The 20,015-nt window shown below is 43.8% G+C and overlaps 1 protein-coding gene across 1 annotated transcript in view; it reads right to left on the bottom strand.

The window, feature by feature from the left end:
* Positions 1-647: 647 nt before the first annotated feature.
* LOC146867993 (uncharacterized) overlaps positions 648-20,015 on the bottom strand; it is an 86,033-nt gene continuing 66,665 nt past the window's right edge. Inside the window, exon 3 of the mRNA XM_085623905.1 lies at positions 648-862. Coding sequence (XP_085480031.1) covers positions 648-862 — 215 coding nt within the window. The remainder of the gene's footprint in view (positions 863-20,015) is intronic.

Below are 20,015 nucleotides of genomic sequence, written 5' to 3'. Positions count from 1 at the left end.
CCAGGTTGTCAATGGATACCCTGAGTCACCTGGGTAATAAAAAAATACAATACAAATATTTTATTATTTACCAAAATAATGGGAGTTCTACTTTGAATACATTCACAGCACAAATAAATCACATACCTACAAATCCATGTTCTTTCTGGATGCCACCTCTCTGTTGCTTTAGGAATTACACTATTTTGGAGTTTCATTGAATTGTGGGCTGATGCATGGCAAAATTGTGATAACAAGATCCGCACTACACACCATTTGCAGCTTCATCTTGTGTTGTTGTTTTCTATTGTGGAATATAGGCTTATTGCCTCAGGATGCTATTAATGCTGTGTGGGTACAATGGCAATGCACCTATTCCATTATGAAATCCACTAACTGCATAAAATGTTCCTTTTACATTGTTGACTCACTGTGGATCCTGTGGAAATGTAATACATTGTAACACCTATAGAAGTGAGGCTGGTAATACTGGTTTTAAAACTGTAAAATGTGGGTTGTGCCATAGCAAATACAGTGCCCACTGGTGCCTAGAATCCACCTGTTGCAAGAAAAGGTATCACTAATACTAATTTTAATTTAGGTTGTATAACAGTCCTTATTCCTATATGTTGAATTATATCATAATTTTTAGAGCACAATAAATACCCTTAGGGTTGTACAGGTGCTGAGAGGGATATCAGGGGAAGCTTGAGGACTTTCAGGCCAAGAGTGAAGTTAATTTTAAGCTTTTTCCTGAAAGCTGTAGAACTTTTCAAAGACTTACATTCAGATGGTAGGTTATTCCAAAGTTTGGACGCGGAGAAGGAGAAGGAATGTCCACCCAAAGAAGACTTTTTGATGCGAGGCACCAAGACAGGTTTAGCTGAAAGAGAATGAAGAGCATGTAACGGAAAAAAAGTCTTACATTTCTACCTAAATTAGATGGGCCCAAGATTTTAAAATGCTTCATGTGCAATAAAGATAGCCTTAAATTAAGTGTGAATTCCGATAGGCATCAAGAGGAAACTATTTCGATGAGAGGGGATGGAAGAAGAGGCTGGGAGATTAAGATGGTAGTCTGTTAGACAAGGTAGATGGTATTAAGCGAAGTGATTAGAGAATGGATGACGTTCATTCCAACAGACAAGGAGAATAAATACACTGTCTTCCTAAGCATTCTTTAAAGAATGAGGCAGTTTTTAAATACTTCATTGAACTGTGTGGTGAAAGAGTTGGTTGTCAAAGATGATGTCCAGACTCCATATGGATTCTATAGAAGAAGGGGTTGGCCTGGATCTATCCGCCACCAAGCTGAAGACCAAATCAAGTGCCAGCAAGTGAACAAAAGGATCTCTGTCTTGTTGCAGTTACATCTGAGACAGCGTGTAATGATATTCTTACGGGTTATGTAACCTAAGGTATGGAACCTCTCTATGTCATCATTTGCTGAACCTTTACTTTGTCATCAGAATACATATGGTGTGGAATTTCCATGTTAGGCAATTGCTGATGGGAGGAGCTGGGTAATGGGGCATGGTTCCTGTTCTCTTGATCTCAAAAAATAAATCCATCTTAACTCTACCATGGAGTCCTGTTTGGTCCTTCAGGAATGGAGTCTTAACAATGGTGGCGAGATTTTCCACAAGGCATAGACAGGAACCACCAGCACATCATCTGATACATTTCAGAGATTTCAGCCATCGTTTTACCACTATTAAAGGAGCATGTGAAGTAACATTGACTTATGCAACACTGTAAGTGAGGTGAGCCCCCTCGTCGTTAGAGGAACTATTTATTGAAATATGGGAAAGTGCCTTTAGCTCATGCTGCTTCCTGAACTCTGTGGGTTCACGTTCAAACTTTGGCAGCTATCTTGCTTCTCAGCATTGCACACCAAGCTACACTAGATGGCATGATGCTTAGCTATGCAATTCCACCAACATAACGCTTACCAGCTGCAACTTGGATCAAGACAACATAGTGATGCAGTCACCGAAAGTTCTTGACAAGTTCTAATCAAGCGCAGTGATGAGCACACTTTAAGAACACACAGTTAACAACTTATTTGTGCTTTGCTGCCCATTATGACATTCTGCTGTGTGTGTAGTGCTGGACAAAGTGGTTATGCACACATCTTACTAGCAGTATTAAAGCGTTTAAGAATTGATTCTACTTTAAAAAAGAATCTACGAAACAATTGCGATAACAGTCGACATGTCCTTTCTTAGTGTTTGTGTACTCAAGCAACAAACTAAAATATGGTATTATTGTTACTGTTTTGACATTATCTTTCTACATCAGGATTTCTCACATAACCTAGCATATTGTTCTCATCACCATGGCTCCAGCTAGCATGTTCTAACCACCACCATTTCTTTCTGAAAAAGAAAACCCTTTCTTGATTTGGAAACCATGCAAAAAGCTTTTTGATTCCTACTTACTTGCTACTGCTGTCAGGAAACAAGCAGTGTTGCTTCATAATTTGGGGTTGGAGGGTAAGAATGTTTATGAAACCCTTGATGAAATGCCAATGGGAAGAGCAGAAGGTGAACCTAATGACATATCTGATATGTCTATTATGTTGGAAAAGCATTTTGGGTCACATTATAGTTTTCCACTAGGGTTCAAGTTGTCGCTTCCTTAAAAACATTAGTGCGCAATTATGAGTTTGAATTGCTTTCTGATTCATTGATCAGAGATCAACTTGTGAGGTGTATGGATAACCCTAAGGTGCAGCAAAAGCTCACGAAAAATCCTGATTTTAAAGAAGTGGTGGCAATAATTGAAGCAATGGAGAACACTAACTTATGGGTGCGTGAGATGAGAGATTACAAATCTAAAGACGTGCAAGTCATGAATGATACGAGTGAGCCTGGAAAAATTGGTGAAGTCAGTGAGGTTTATGTACAACTTGAAAGCAGTGTTGACATGGGAAAATCTAGGCATAAAGAAAATAAGGACAACAAAGATATTAGAGGGCAGTGTTTTAGGTGTTTCAGTGAGGGCCATTTATCAAACAATCTAGGATGTTTTGCTGGACATGCCACCTCCAGAAAAAGCAGTAACAAAGGTCACTAATTCAGGGTTCGTAAAGGTCCTAAAATGCAAAAAGTATCTGTACATAATGGTGAGAAAAAATGGTATTGGTTGTTAAGGATAACAGTACTGAAGATGGAGATCTGATCGTCAAGCATGAATGTGAGATTCTGGTGGAAGAAAAGAGAATAAAGTCCTCGCTGATTCATTCTCACCATGCACTTTGGTGGGTGACAAGATTTGGGAAAATGGAGAGGATAATATTGAACTACAGCCCTCTGATGTCAACCCTGCAGGTTATGGAGGGGTGAAAACAGACAGATGTGTTGGGAATGTGTAGTGATGATTCAGTTCAGAGACAAAGAAATGGTGGGAAAGGCTTATGTCACCAATAGAGGAGACAATCTGTTGGGTTGGCACCACCAAGGTGATATGGGAATAACATTGAATCCGAACTCAGTAGAAAAGGTAATACTGTTAACGTATACTAGTGACACTAGGATGAACTTCAGAAGCTTCTGGATGCAAACATCATTGAAGAAATAGGGGCTTCGGAGTGGCTTGTTCTATCGGTTTTGGCTCCAAGGGATGGGAGATAGAAGAAACAAATGTGTGTAGACTTTCATAATTTATACGGACATACATGGGTATATTGTCAATCCCATCCCAATATTGTGGTGACTCTAGCTACTTTGGGTGATGCCAAAGTTTTTAGCCTCATGGACCTATCTTCAGCTTACCATCAGATTCCCTTGCATGCTGAATCAAAGCATCCGAATTAATTTGTTTCTCAATACGGAGCGTACAGATTTCTATGCATGTCGTTTGGTTTTACCTCTGCTGATATCGCTTTTCGAAGAGTAATGTTGAAGGTTTTGAAAGGAACACCTTAAGTGCTGGTATTCCAGGGCGATATTTTGGGGTCAGAGAGAGACATTTGTGAGAATGATCACATTTTAAAGTTGGTTTTGAATAGAATGCAGGATTTTGGCCTCACTCCTAAAAAGGAAAAATGTAAATTCAGAGCACCATCTGTCACATATCTAGGTCTCACATTTTCTGGGGAAGGAATAAGCTTAAAATTGAAGCTGGCAACAAGCATCAACGAAGTGCCTTCACTGGTTAACAAAGATAAAGTAAGGTACTACGTAGGATTAGCAGAATTATGTACCAAATTAATTCCCTATTTTGCAAATCTTTCCTTACCCTTTAGGAATTAACTTAAGCAGAAACGTAAGTGTGATTCCTCTAGAATATGTTGCTGCCGTCAATGCCATCAAAGATGCTATTGCTGTTCTTCCTACGTTGAGGCAATTTGATGCTTGTCACAGGACCTTGTTATCTACAAATGCTATGTTACATGGTCTTGGAACTGTACTTTCACACACAGTAAATGAAGAAAAAAAGTAATTGCTTTTGCTTGCGCTCGATCAAGGGGGCTGAGGAGAGGTATTGGTGATCAAGCATGAGACATTAGCTGTGTCATGGACTAGCCAACGTTTAACATTTTTCTTAAGGGGCATACCTTTCACAGTGCAGACAGATCATCAACCTTTGGTGCAAATCTTTTTGTGTAAAGATAACGAGTTTAACACCCAGGATTAAAATTTGAAGTCAAGGTTTACCAGGATTTAACTTTCATGTTGAGTATGTCTCAGAAGCTTTTATCAAAGCTGCTTATTGATTATCTAGATTAACATTGGCTGGTGTGGTCTTGCAACTCCACCAGTGGAGGTTGAGAAACCCACTTTGGTAGAATGGGTGAGAGAAAGTACATTAGAGATCGACTAATGGAACAAATACAGTGAAGAGGATGGAGTTCTCAGGACAGTTTCAGAAAATGTAGTCAAGGGATGGCCTGATCATAAGGATTTAGCGGATACATTGAAAGGTTTTGGGAGTGTTAAGGATGAGCTGAGTCTATGGAAGGAAAAGTCCTCAAAATTTCAAAACTTGTAACTCTATTAGGGGTAAGGGATAAAATCACAATGTGGCCCATGATGGACATCTGGGCAGAAATTTAACTAAGTCCAAATTGTGTTAGTGGTATTGGTGGCCGGGTGTCGATCATCAGGTTGAGGAAGTAGTGAAGGATTGCTGGTTGTGTGGGAAAAGTGACAACAACAAAGTAACACAATCATCACCCCTTGCCCCATTGGAAATTCCACTGCAACCCTGGACTAAGTTGGGCTTCGACATAGTTGGTCCTCTGAACATGTTGCTTCAGAATGAATGCTTTGTTTTGTTATCTGTGAATTAAACCTCCAAGTGGGTGGCTACCAGATGTGTGAGCACTGTGCACAAGAACATAGTGATTGAATTCTTGAAAGAAGAATCTGATATGGAAGGAATACCTCACTTCCTGGTCAAGGACAATGGTGCTCAACGTGTCTCCTATGAGATGTTTGAATTTTTAAGGGGTCTGTCCATTGTTCGTTTAAAAGCTGCTCTGTACTCACATCAAGCTAATAGTTTGGCGGAACGAATGAACAGGGTTATTAATAGTTGTGCCTGCAGGGCAGTAGATAGTTTGGGAGACTTGGTGGACTCATAGAATCAGTCCTAATTCCAACACATTAGAATCTCTGTTTTTCTTCACTCAAAGGTACGTTGCCTGGTCCAAGCTCAATCCATCGTGGTTGAAATTGGGTCAGAAGGTTAATGACGTTAAGAAGTTTCCCGATGAAGAACTTGTGAGGAGACACACAGAATATCAATAGAAATATAAAGCTAGGTATGATACTAGTAATTGTGTAAAAGCTGGTGATTGGTGTGCAGGTGATGTTGTTTTGGTGAAAAGATACAAGTTCTCAAAGAAGGGTACTTCTAAATTCATTGGACCGCTTATCATTCGAAAGGTCAAGATGAATGTCGTCATTCTGGACTTTGCAGATGTCAGGAACATGTCCAGATGGGTAAAGCCAAGTTGATTTTAAGTGATTGTATTCGTGTACCCAGCCATAGAAGTGTTCTTAACTATAGAATGTAGTTATCATTGATTATACAGTATGTTGTATCTACATTCTTGCTATGTTTTTCCCTTTATGTTTTTAATTTGTAAGTCTGTTTTTGCATAGCTTTAGATCTTATTATTGATTTGGTTGAAAGGTGTGTTATGATTTTCTTTTGTGTTATGTAACCTAAGGTATGGAACCACTTAATGTCATGAATTACTGAATCTTATCTATGTCAGCAGAATACATGTGGTGTGGAAATTCCATGTTAGGCAGCTGCTAATGTGAGGAACTAGGTAATGGCTGGTTGTTCCTCTACTCCCGATCTCAAGAAATGAATACATTTTACTTCTACCATGGAGTCCTGTTTGGTCCTTTGCGAATGAAGTCTTGACACAGTAGTTGTTCATTTATTCAGCAACAGCACTCAAGTAGGAGATAAAATTGTACTGAGATAGGTCAGGATTGCTTAAGACAGAGATAAGAACCTGGGTAATGTCTAATAGGAGATGGGTTGGGAGACGGTGTCAAATGCTGCAGATAGGGCTAATAAAACAAGGGCGGTGGAGCAGCTCTGATCAAGAAGCATTCAGAGATCATCAGTACCTATTACTAAGGTGACCTCTGTTCAATGTGAGGGCCTGAAACGTGATGGAAAGACGTTGAGTAGGCAGTTTGCTTCTAAGAAACAAAAGAGTAGAGAGTTTATTGCTTTTTCAAGAATCTTCAAGGGTAAAGAAAGGAGTCATATAGATTGATAATTAATTGTTGAGGATTTCTGAGACAGCAAAGGAATTTATTTAGGAGAGGGACCACTTTAGCATGCATCTAGCAGTCGGGGACCATAGTCTGCTGTACTAACGAAACACACAATATGATGGTTGTATGACGGTACAACGCTAGTAAAAACATTGCACGCCTTTAAAAAGCATTTGTTGCCTGGCATTTGTTTAGCACGAATATGCTTTTACCTCGCATGCCATTACCACGCATTATGAAGGTAAGTTTAAAAAAAGATATATATGTATATAGATTTATTTATTATCTTTTTGGGGGGAGACCCCCTAACCGCCCATACTTAACTTAAATGCATGATAAAGGCCTATAAGTGCAAACAAATGGGGTAACAAATGTGTGGTAAAAACACTTCGATGTAAACATCACGTTGCAAAGACTGTTTCCCATCTATGACAGCTGGGCCCTATACATCAAGGGCAAAAGTCACAATAGGATCCAAAGGAGAACCCGATTTATTGGTCATAAGAAAGGAAAGGACTTCCTGATTGGTCAAGGCATGGAATTCCAGGAGTAAAGTCTCAGTGGCTTGGAGAACATTGTGAAGAGAAGCCAGCACTGAGCTTGAGGTTGGTTGGGAGAAGAGGCCAGGTTTGAATAGAAGAGATTTTTTCTGCAAAACAGAGTCAGATACTGGCAGAGTTTAAGGGAATGAAGTAGAGAGGTGCAACAGACATAAGGCGATATTGAATTTTTCACAATGGAAAACATCTTAATGAATGAATTGGAAAGCAGACTTGAATTTGTAATAGGCATATTGGGTAGTCCAGATCAGGCATTGGAAATTTTTTTCCAGATTTGTACGCCGATTTTTCCATAGGATTGTAGATGCGCGCAATCGTTGCTCTAACTGGTTACAAATGTGCTTTGTGACTCTAAACTACGCAGAATACTAGAACAAGGAAGGCACTGAGGGATGAGGAACAGTTTGTCTGAGAGAAGTTACCATACCATGGGCACCCTTAATCAAGAATGAAAAGATAGAGATAAGGCGGAGATACAAGGGGAAGTCGAATGAGGGTTATTACAAAGGGCCAAAGAGAAAGAGCTAGCTGATAGTCTGGACCAAGATTTGGAAAAGCAAAGGGGTAGATTGGTACTGAGGATAGGGGCGTTCTATTTCAAAGGTAAGCCGAAAGGTACTGCCAAGTGATCCAACCATATAAGAGAAAGAGCAGGAAAAATTACACATTTGGCAATATTATTACAAATGGCATCAAGTGTGTGACCAAGTTTGTGGGTAGGATGCTGTGAAATTAGAGGAAAGCCAAGCGAGTTGAAAAACTTTCATCAGTCCTGTAAATGGAGGGTCACATCTCCTAAAGTGAGAAAGTTAGATGCATTCAAAATAAAAGGGGGGCATACATTCTGTGAGGGTGTTGTAAGAACCTCCATTATGTCCAGGTGGGAAGTAGATCAATGCACCAGAATAGCAGGTGGAAGGGTTAAAATTAAGATAGAAAACCAGTTTCACAATTGGGCAAATTTGGGATGTTAGTGATGGAACAGTCAAAAATAAACCGAAATATTATGGCAATGCCCACACTGTGTTTTTCCACATGAGTCACATGCCAGACTATGTAGTTTATAGTAGGTCTGGGTAGCTCTTATTCCCTCCTGGAGTGGGCTTTGCCAGGTAGTTCGAAATAAACTGTTTCCAGGAGGAGCAGGGCCAGTACTAATTTACAGACGGTGGGCCTCTGTATAGAGTTGCTTGCTAGGTGAAAAATGATGGACTGGAATGTGGCCTGAGGAATATTCAACCATCACATCCACCATTTTGTAGTTTGTTGAACTGTATAGAGAGGGGCAGCCCCTCATTAGAAGAGCAAAAGGCAAGTCCCAGCAGACTGAAGACTTTGTGGAGAGCATCTCATGCATTCAACCTGTTAAGGAACCTTGGTCTTAGCAATTCACTTGATGCAACTGACTGCGGTTTGTGCATCTTGAATACACTAGAAGCAGGTTCGTATCAGGTAGCTCATCAGTCGGGACCAAAATGCAGCTGCAATCACCAGTCCAGCCAAGTGGCACGACACAGTTTTCCCCGCAACTTTCAGTTGTTTGTGTTAAACAAATACATACACTTTTATAGCACAGATATGCAAACCAAATAACTGGGTAATGGTCTCTGGCATAAGGAGTGAGAGAACAGAGTTCCAGAGGAGAAGGGATTTGAGATTTGCAGATGAAGAGGTGGTTGTCCTTGAGCTGGACATTCAAATCAAGCACTTTGCATGGTATGCACTATGAACATTGAAGCCAGGATACCGAGGCACAAAAATATAAAGGATAAAGTATCAAACCCAAAATATCTAAAGGAAGGTAAGTATGGGTTTTCTATGGTTAACTCCTCATATATGTACCTTGAAGATAGTAATAGTAAATCTATACTTCCTTATTCGCACTTATGTTTTGATATTTTGCACCTCGATATTTTTGATCGCGGCTTCTGTCCACTTCTCAGCGGCTCCCAGTTCTGCACCGACACAAGCACAGCATCGCGGAGACGATCGTGGGGTACGGAGCACTCCCGGGAGATGCAGGCTTTGCGAGGGTTACATGACGTGCCCAGACACACACACAGCATTGGGGAGATCTTGGAACGAAGCACTTCTTGAGTAATGCAGACTTCACTATGGTTACATGTTGTGCCCAGACACACGCACACAGCATTGCAGAGATCTTGGAAACTTTGGTGTTCCTGAGTTTCCACAACAGGAGGCCAGGTCTCCTCAGGCCCTTGGAGATTTTCTTTCAAGCAGGGGACACAGCACACAGCAAAGTCCTCTTCCTCCCCTTGGCAGAATAGCAACTGCAGGTTAGCCCTAGAACACACAGCAAGGGCAGTCCTTCTTCTCAGTTTCTCTCGCTCTTCACCTTGGCAAAGGTTCCTCTTGATTCCAGGATGGTCTAAAGTATAGGGGTTTCAGCTCTAATATTTGTATCCCAAAATGTCTTTGTTCTCTTTGTGTAAGATGTCCTGAACCCAGTGCAAACCAGTTCTGGGTGCACTCTACCAGTGAACGACCTCTTCCTTCATCAGTGTGGGCCAGGGTCTTCAGACACATCGCAGGAGGTGGAGCCAGTCTTTTGTGGAAGGCAGGCACAGCCCTAGTCAGGCACAGGTGCTACTCCTCCCACCACTCCAAATGCAGATCGGCCTATTCAGCCTAGGGCTGACTCACCCAGACTCCTGGAGCCACCCCAGCCACTGTCACTCCAAAGCCAGTCAGTCAATCCACAACCAGGCAGAGGCACACAGGAAGGTTGGACATGAAAAACAGCCATTTTCTAAAAGTGCTTTTTTCAAACACAGAATTTAAAAACAATCCGTACTAAAAGATGTGTTATTAAATTCTGAGTTCAGAGATACCAGACTCTAATTTTCCATCTTACTCCTATGGGAAGATATGCTTGTAAACATTTTACAGATCATTCCCCATTCTGTCCTATGGGCAAGATAGCCTTTCAATGGTGAAAAATGAAATTGGCAGTATTTCACTATCAGGACATGTTATACACACCAGTACATGTCCTACCTTTCCCATACACTAAACCCTGCCAAGGGGGGTACCTTGGTCCTACCATAGGGGTGTCCTATGTGTAATAAAAGGGAAGGGTAAGACCTGGCAAGTGGGTACCCTGGCCAGGTAAAAATGGCAGCTAACAAACTGTGCGCAGGCACTGCGGTAGCAGGCCTGAGACATCTTTTCCGGGCTACTCATGTTGGTTGCACAATCAGTGCTGCGAGGCCACTAGTAGCATTTGATTTACCAGCCCTGGCACACTTAGTGCACTTTACTAGGGACCTACTAGTAAAACAAATATACCAATCATGGTTAACAAATCACAATAATAATTTGCACAGAGAGCATATGCACTTTAGCACTGATCAGCTGTGGTTAAGTGCCCAGAGTCCTAATGCCAACAACCACAGGTCAGAAAAAAGTCCGCTTCTTCTCGAAACCCACCACACACAAACCTACACCAAGCCCCCCGAGCAGAGACTGGAGCAAGATCACCTCAACTCCGCCTTAGCCACACTTCTCCACCCACCACGACCGACGCCAACTCTGCAGCCAGCGAATTCTACAGATGGATCACCGGCTGTGCCAACACACTCGCCCCCCTCCAGAACTCCAACAGACAACGCACCACAAAAGCCACCTGGTTCACCACAGACCTCTGAGAATCCCAGCGCCCATGCTGACTTAAGAAAGCATGATGGAACAGCAAAACCTCGGAAGCACACACCACCTACAAGACCGCCATGGCAGAACACCACCAACTCATAAGGTCCATGAAGAGGAACTTCATCCAGGACAGAATCCTCTCCAACTCCCGCAACTCTAAAGAACTCTTCAGCATCATACAAGTATTCACCAAACCCCCCAGCGAAACCTGACATTCCTCCATCCCAGGACCTGTGCAACAAACTTGACTCCTTCTTCCATCACAATATCAAGACTCTCTATGACAACTTCAATGAATAAAACCAAGGCACGGACACCAGCCACCAGCAATGCCACCCATCAATCCATAACCGCCGAGAACCCTGTCACCACAGAAGACACCACAAAGACCATGAGAAGCATAAACTTAGGAGCTCCTACTGACCCCTCCCCACCTTCCACAGAGCCGCCTCCGCCATCGCACCTGAACTACAAAGTACAATCAACTGCACCCTTGAAACAGGCACCTTCCCGTAAGACTGGAAATGCGCAGAAGTCAAACCCCTCCTTAAGAAGCCCTCCGCAGACCTGACGGACCTCAAGAACTACAGACCCATCTCTCTCCTCCCCTTCGCCGCTAAAGTCACCGAGAAGATCGTCAACAACCAGCTCACAAACTTCATCGAATCCAACTCGATCCTCGACATTTCTCAATCTGGATTCCGCAGCAACCGCAGCACCCACACCGCCTTTCTAGCCACCAATGAGGAAATCTGTACTCTCCTCGACCAAGGCCACACAGCAGCCCTCATTATACTAGACCTCTCAGTAGCCTTCGACACAGTCTCCCACTGCACAATAGCCGCCAGACTCCACGACGCAGGCATACAGGAAACTGCCCTAGACTGGATCCGCTACTTCCTCGCCGGCCAACTCAAAGAATTAGACTCCCACCTTTCCTCTCCGAATCCACAGAGATCAGATGCTGAATACCCCAAGGATCCTCACTCAGCCCCTCACTCTACAACATCTACATGGCTCCTCTCGCAACCATCATCAGAAAACACGGACTCAGCATAGTTTCCTACGCTGATGACACCCAACTCATCCTCTCCCTCACCAAGGAACCCGACATCACCAGACACAGTTTCCAGGTAGGAATGAAGGACGTCACATACTGGATGAGCGGCAGCTGCCTGAAGCTCAACTCGTAGAAGCAGAGGTCCTTGTCCTTGGATCCACCACCACTGCGTGGAACGACATCTTATGGCCCCCAGCCCTCGGCAACCCTCCCACACCCACGGACCATGACCACAACCTCGGCATCATATCCAACTCCTCCCTCACCATGAACAGCAGATCAACGCCATATCTTCCATGTGCTCCAACACCCTCCGCATACTCTGCAAGACCTTCAAGTGAATCCCCCCCGAATCCAGAAAGACCGACTCATAACCAGCAGAATGGACTACGGGAACGCCCTCTATGCCGGAATCAACAAATCACTACTTCACAAACTCCAGACCATCCAGAACGCCGCAGCCAGACTCGTCCTTAGCACCCCACGACAATACTACATCACCCAGCACCTACGAGACTTCCACTGGCTCCCCGCCAAAAAGAGAGTAACCTTCAAGCCGCTCACACACGCCTACAAATTCCTCCACAGCACCGGACCCTAGTACCTCAACAAAAGAATCTGCTTCCACACCCCCAAGAGAAACCTCCACTCCGCCGACCTCGCCCTGGCCAAAATCCCTTACATCCGGAGTGCCAGAACGAGGAAGAGCCTTCTCCTACATCACAGCCAAGACCAGGAACAAACTCCCCTCCAGCATCAAATGAACCCCCACACTGCAAGCATTCAGGAAGAGCCTCAAGACCTGGCTTTTCAGGTGAGTGGGAGTTGCCTGATACGCCCCGCGCCTTGAGACCCTCACAGGTGAGTAGTGCCCTTTACAAATCCCTGATTGATGGCGATGGCTCCATTGCTTTTTTTGGGGGAGGGACTATCACTCATATGTTGAGGAGAGAACCATTCTTCTTTGGTTGGAGAGGGAACCATCATTCTTATGTGAGCGTACAAATATTTTAGATTTGGAGGCGGTCAGACGTATTCTTAGGATGAGAGTGTTGTATTATTCTTGAGGTGGGAGTAGCACCCTCGCACCTGCATTGTGGACGGCAACATAACATTTGTGCTCGGAAAGGCACCATTGTTCTTGGATTTGGGAAAGGTACATTCCTCTTGCTTTAGAGACGGTTCACTCATTACTTGCATGTGAAGGGCACCACCTTTTTTAGATTGGGATTTACACAGTTGTACATCGTTCAACCCTTTATTTGTGGGTTGCTGAGGGTGACATTTGGAGGGCACAATGATTCTTGATTTGGGAGAACACTACATCCTTCTGCCTGCAGACTGCACAATGTAATCATGCATAGTCCAGTTGCACTGATGCTGTTTAACTGTTTTGCTGAAGTTTTTTTCTATTACCGTACTGCGAAGATTGCACTGGGACACCCGGCCTGGCAATGGTAGCGATCCTCGAGGCCGACCGCAGCATTCGCATCGCTTTTCAGAGCCTGGCCCAGTCCTCCAGGTGCTCTTTAAGGCATTCTGATTTATGCTGGCAAATTGTTAATCAGTCCATGACAGCATAAATAAAATTAAAGGGTTTAATTAAAAACTAATGAATGAGCGAGATGGGGATAGAAGCCGGCTGCTCTGAATAATTAAAATGTCACATGGAATAAGATCTTTCCCAAATGCCGGGGAGAGCGACCAAAATCAGGAGTGTGGCAGCTCTTTCACAAATGAAGATGTACAAAATAGATCCTAGTGTTTATCCTCATGTTTCTCTCCAAACCAGATTATATGAAAACACAGATGAACACATACATTTCTATACTGCTCGCCACCCCAACCATCGACGGACTCTGGTCTAAATGCATTGGCCAGCCATAAAGACCACTCTTAAGCTTCTTCCTACACACTGATAGAATGGGATAATCTGACCTTCACTGGAAGATTCATTTGCTGGGCACCTTTTGACAGTGAAACAGGTAGCATTCAGAAGTACATGGGCCGTACACTACAGAGTCTGAGCGTGTATAGAAGATATCCTGGGCATCAAGTCACCAGGAGCCAGGCAGTGAAACAACTGTAGGACTGAAAGACTAATTTAAAGCTCCTCTGTGGGCAGCCAGTGTTGGAATGTACAAGCAGCTAAAACGTGTTTCTGTTTCATAATCCTGTTATTTTTCTAATTGCAGTTTTTGGAGCACTTCAATCTCGGAATGCACTTTCTGTCAAACCGCAATAAATGGTGTTGCGTTAACAGAGGCAGGAATTAATCACAACCCTACTATTGGAGCATGATTTTCCAGCCAGGAAAGAAAAACATTGGTTTTGGTTTATCTAATTGAAAAAACGGTGGATACCTGCTGTAATCTAGGGAGTCAGCAAGCCATAGGAGTTGAACATAAAAATCGCCAAAAGGTTTGAGAGGTTCAAGTGCTGTCAATGTTTACATGCTCTTAGCTAGCACATTGAGCTACATCTCTAGGGCCTCAAGTGCTGATATCTCAGCAACCATTTAATAGATTCTCTCCTAGCTCCTTCTCTGGCAATCTCCAGGCCAGCAGATGAGATAAAGATGCTTCTTGCAGTCTTGTAGTAGCAACTAGGCACACAGGTGAGGTCAGGTTCAAAGGCCTTTGACAATAAGACATTGTAGGTGATGGTCGTTCCCTTAGGTCCCAGGCACTGGAGATCATGCTTTGACATGGGCAATCCCAGGTCTGTGTTCCACTGTAAAGTCAGTTCCCTGTATGGATATGGACCACAATAGCAGTTTGGGATATTCACCTTTCATCTGTTGTAAACACATGAGAAGCCTGTAGTTTGTCTGAACTAGGAAGTGAGTGTCAAACAGGTATGGCTTCAACTTCTTCAGGGCCCAGACCACAGCAAAGGTTTGCCTCTCTATGGCACTCCAACACTTCTCTAAGGGGATTGTCTCCTGCTTATAAAAAAAAGCAACAGGTTGGTCATGTCCCTCATCGTTTGTTTGGGCTAGGACTGCACCTATCCAATGCTCAGAGGCATCTGCCTGTACAATGAACTGCTTAGAGTAATTTGGCGCTTTCAGGACTGGGGCAGAGCACATTACATCCTTCAGAGTGTAATAGCTCTTTGACAGCTCACTGTCCAGTTCACTTTCTTTGGCATCTTCTTGGAGGTAAGGTCTATGAGGTGGGTCAGTATGGACCCATAATTCTTCACAAACCTCCTATAATACCCAGTCAAGCCAAGGAATGCTCTGACTTGAGTATGGGTATTTGGAGCTTCCCAGTTCAGACTTTTCTGGGTTGGAGTGGCTGAACCTAACCTCCACCTACCAGGTGGCTCAAGTATACATTTCCCTGCCCTATCTGGCACTTGCTTGTCTTGATAGTGAGGCCTGCACTTCTCAGAGCCCGAAGGACCTTTCCAAGGTGGATCAGGTGATCTTGTCAGGTGGAGCTATAGACAGCAATATCATCTAGATAAGGTGCACTATAGGATTTCAGTCAGGCAAGGACTTTTTTCACCAACCTCTGGAAGGTGACAGTGGCATTCTTTAATCCAAAGGGCATCACAGTGAACTTGAAGTTCCCATCTGGAGTGGAGAATGCAGATTTTTCTTGAGCTCTAGGAGCCAGTCCTATCTGTCAGTACCCTGAAGCGATATCATAGTACTCAGATATTTGGCTGTTCCTAATCTGTCAATTATCTTATTTGCTCTAGGAATTGGGTGTGCATCACTCTATCACAGCATTGAGGCCCCTATAGTCCACGCAAAACCTAATTTCTTTCTTTTCACCCTTGGAATGGGGATTGTAGACTAAGATAACTGGACTGGCCCAGGGTCTCTCTGAGGGTTCAATTCCAGCATCTTGCTTACTTCAGCTTGGATGCTCTCTCTGACATGATCAGACTGCCTCTAGGTTTAGTTTAGACAGGTAAGCTGCCACCAGTGTCCACATCATTGGTACATCAGCTAGTCTGACCAGGGGTTAGAGAGAGTAGCTCAGCATACTGACTTAGGAATTGCCTGCTGTAAGCTTGCTGTTGGTCAATAGGGGTGTCTAACAAGGTCACTCCAGCCACAGATCCATCTTTGTGTTTGCTGGAGAGGAGATCAGGGTGATATTCACTCTTAGCTTCCTGTCCCTCATCTGTAACCATGAGCATGGTCACATCAGCTCAGTCATAATAGGGCTTCAGGCGTTTGGCATGTATCACCATTTTGGGGTATTTGCAACTGCCAAGGTCCACCAGATAAGTGACCTCCCATTTTCTTTCAAGGGCAGGGTAGGGCCCATTCCACTTATCTTGGAGGGCCATAGGGGGCAAAGACTCCAAAACCCATACATTCTAGTCTGGTTTCAATTCAACCATGGCAGCCATCTGGTGGTCATACCACAGCTTTTGAAGCCCTTGGCTGGCCTAAAGCTTTTGGCTTGCATTCCCCATAAACTCAGCCACCCTGAAACGAAGGCCAAGCACATAGTCCACTATGTCTAATTTTGGCTCTTTGAGAGGCGTCTCCCAACCTTCTCTTACTAGACTTAGAGAACCTTTAACAGGGTGTCCAAACAGAAGTTCAAAGGGTGAGAACCCCACTCCCTTCTGTGGCACTTCCATGTAGGCAACAAGCAGGCATGGAAGTAAGACATCCCATCTCCATCTGAATTTTTCAGGGAGTCTACCAATCATGTCTTTCAATGTCTGGTTGAATCTCTTTACCAGGTCATTGGTTTGTGGATGGTATTGTGTGGTGAACCTATAATTCACTCCACACTCCTCCCACGTGTGTCAAGTATACAGACATGAAGTTTGTACCTCTGTCTGATACCACCTCTTTAGGAAAACCAACCCTAATAAAGACACCAAGAAGGGCCTTTGCCATTATTGGTGCACTAGTGGCCCTTAAGGGAATAGCTTCAGGATACCTAGTGGCATGATCAACAACCACCAGAATACATTTGTTCACGGAGGCTTTTAGAGAGTCCAGGGGGCCAACCAACAATGTCGACCCAACTGGATGTGTATTAAGGGGGCCTTCCTGTGGCCTTCTGCCTTGCCACTGGCTTGGCAGGTGACACTGGACTTACAAATCTCCTTCACCTTCTGAGACATCCGTGGCCAAGAGAAGTTATTGACCAATCTACTCAAAGTTTTATCGTGCCCAGCTAAGGGGATATCATGTGCTAAAGTGAGGAGAAACTGTCTAAGCCTCTGAGGTACTACCATTCTCCTGGTTGCACCAGGTTTGGGATCTCTGGCCTTAGTGTATAGGAGTCCCTTCTACCAATAGACCATGTGACTGCCACTGATATTACCCTTTTCCTGTGCAGCAGCTTGCTGCCTCAGGCTCTTAAGTGTGGGACAGGTTTATTTTCCCTGGCATAGATCCATCCTAGAGGATCCCCCTGGGCCCAAGAGATCTGCCTGGTATGGCCCAATCTCTTCAGACTCAGCTGCTTCTGAAGATAACAAGTCCTCTTCACGAGAAGAGGGGTTCTGACTTGGGATCTGTTTATAAGCTGGTCCCCCAGTCTTCTTGCCCTTTCTCTTGTAGGGCTGGTCCACTCTTTCAGGATCCAGCTCCTCTTTTCCACTCAGAGCTCTGCTCTGTGCTCTGGTTGTGACATAACCCTATCTGAGAGACCTAACATACTGGCATGGGTCCTCAGTTCGACTTCGGCGCAAGGCGAAGTCGACAACTCATTTCCAAGCAGGCAATCTACAGGGACAGTTGGGGACAAAGCCACTTTCTTTTGTCCAACTACTCTCCCCAGTCCAAAGTGACCATAGCCATTGGATGGACTGTGGTGATACTGTTAGCATTGGTGACTGGATAGGATTTTCCAATCAGGTACTGATATGAGTGAACAAGTTGCTGGGTCACCATAGTGACTCTAGCCCAGGTATCTCTCAAGGACTATACATTAATCTTGGGAAATTGCCTCCATTTTTTCATATTAGTGGGCCAGGCAGCACAGACTAAGTCTATCCCTCCCTCAAAGACTAATGTTGCCTCAGTGAGGGCACTGACATGGTCAGGCCACACTTGGGATCCCATCTGGATATGAGTAACTGCAGGTGGACTAGTGGCATTGTTCTTGGTTTTACAGCCTAGGGTCTCCAGTTTGGCGTTCTAGTGCTGGACAGTTGTGACACCAAGCCTTGTTGGGATCCCAGTTCTTCCCTTAGTACCCACCCTTAGACTGCGAGGCGACTGTGGACCCACCCTCCTGAGCAGGTTTTTGGGGACCTGAAGAAGACACTTTGTTATTTTTATGATTACCCTCTTTCCCTTGGGGGGCTTTATGGCCTCTTTCCTATGCTCTCCACCACCAATGGTAGTCTTGGTCACCCTTGTTTTGACCCAGTGATCTGATTTCTTCCCCAATTCTTGAAGAGAAAGTGGATCTAGGTCAACTTGGAATTGATGTAGTTTCTCTTGTTGACAATTGCTCAAAAGGTGCTCCTTCGTTATCAAATAATACAGCCCTGGAAAAGCATGACTTTGTTACCATCTAACCAACCTACTAGTGTTTTCACTGAGAAATCTACAAAATCTACATAGGTTCGGCTTTGGGTTTTCTTAGCCTCCCTGAATCTGACCCTATACTCCCCAGTGCTATATCCTAAGTACTTAAACAGGGTACCCTTCATGAGGTCATAGGATGTAGCATCTTTCTCACTGAGTGTCAGGAATCTATCCCTGCAGTTCCCTGAGATAATTTCCCACAGGATATCAATCCACAGCTTCCTGTGGACTGGCCTACCACGAAGGCTCTTTCAAATGCAATGAACCACTTACAGATATTATCACCCTCAAATAATTTAGGGACAATTCCAATGGGGATTTTGGAGTCAACAAAGTCTACCTCCCTATCTACTATTTTGCTGCTACCAGATATGGGTCCTAGGCCCAACTCAGATCTTTCTTTTTCTATCGCCAGGTGTCTTGCCTCTAAGGATATTTTCTCTGCTAGTTTCTAAAGTCTCGCATCTTCAGTTTCTAACTCATCTGAGATACTACTGGGGTCACTCCTAGTGGTTTTACTATCTGAGGGGGTGGTGATGGACTCGGAGTCCCTTTCCTCTACTTCTTGGTACTCATGCTCCTCTTCCCCATTGGGGGGGGGGGTTGGTTTGTCATGGCCTTGTCATTTTCTGCCACCAACTGCTGGAGTTGGGCTTTTGTGGGTCTAGGGCCCATGACAATCTTCCATGCTCTGCACAAATCTTTAAGTTGGGAAACTTTCAGAAATGCATGGGGGGGCAGGTTGAGGTCCTGGTTGGTCCCTGGAGTATCATGCATGTTTTTTTTTGTAAGTTGTGGACTTATTAGAGATTTTCTTGTAACTCTATGGGTTTCCAAGGCCTAACTACTTTGCAGACTTTTTAATTCTCCAAACAGTGGGGGGCTTAGCCAAGGACCTAACACTATTTTTAATAAATGTAGGAAAAAGTCAAAAATTGATAACAATTCTAACTAAAGCACAATTTTGGATTTCCTCTTGTAAAATCAATTATTAATCAAGTGGTACAACAAATGTCAGTCTTGTACCTCACTGCTGTACCACCAATGTAGGAAGCTGGCTCTATATGTGGTATGACACTAGGTGGTTATACTGTGCACAGAGTCCAGGGATTCCCTAAAAGTGTACAGGGCTCAATGTAAAACCCACAGTGTTCTATTAGTAGTAGTGTGGGTGAGCAGCCTTAGGCCTAACACAGAGACGTGTAGGACATGTATTGCATAACATTAACCAATAATGAAGACACAACTCAAAACGGAATTCCACACCAATTTTAGAAAAATAAGCCTTGTTTGAATTAACTTTTAGACCAATATCTTTGAAATAAGGCAAGTACGTTTTTAAATAGAAATACTTTTCACTTTCAGAAATTGATTCTTAGAACAATTTCTGAACAGTTTAATGGTATCCTATTGAGGAAAACAATAATGTGGTTATATGAATAAGTATCGCACTTACAGTTACAGTTTTCGGG

Source organism: Triturus cristatus, chromosome 1_2, assembly GCF_964204655.1.
Source record: "Triturus cristatus chromosome 1_2, aTriCri1.1, whole genome shotgun sequence".
Classification (NCBI taxonomy): domain Eukaryota; kingdom Metazoa; phylum Chordata; class Amphibia; order Caudata; family Salamandridae; genus Triturus; species Triturus cristatus.
Note: the sequence above shows the minus strand (reverse complement) of the source record. Positions and strands in the feature narration are given on the sequence as shown.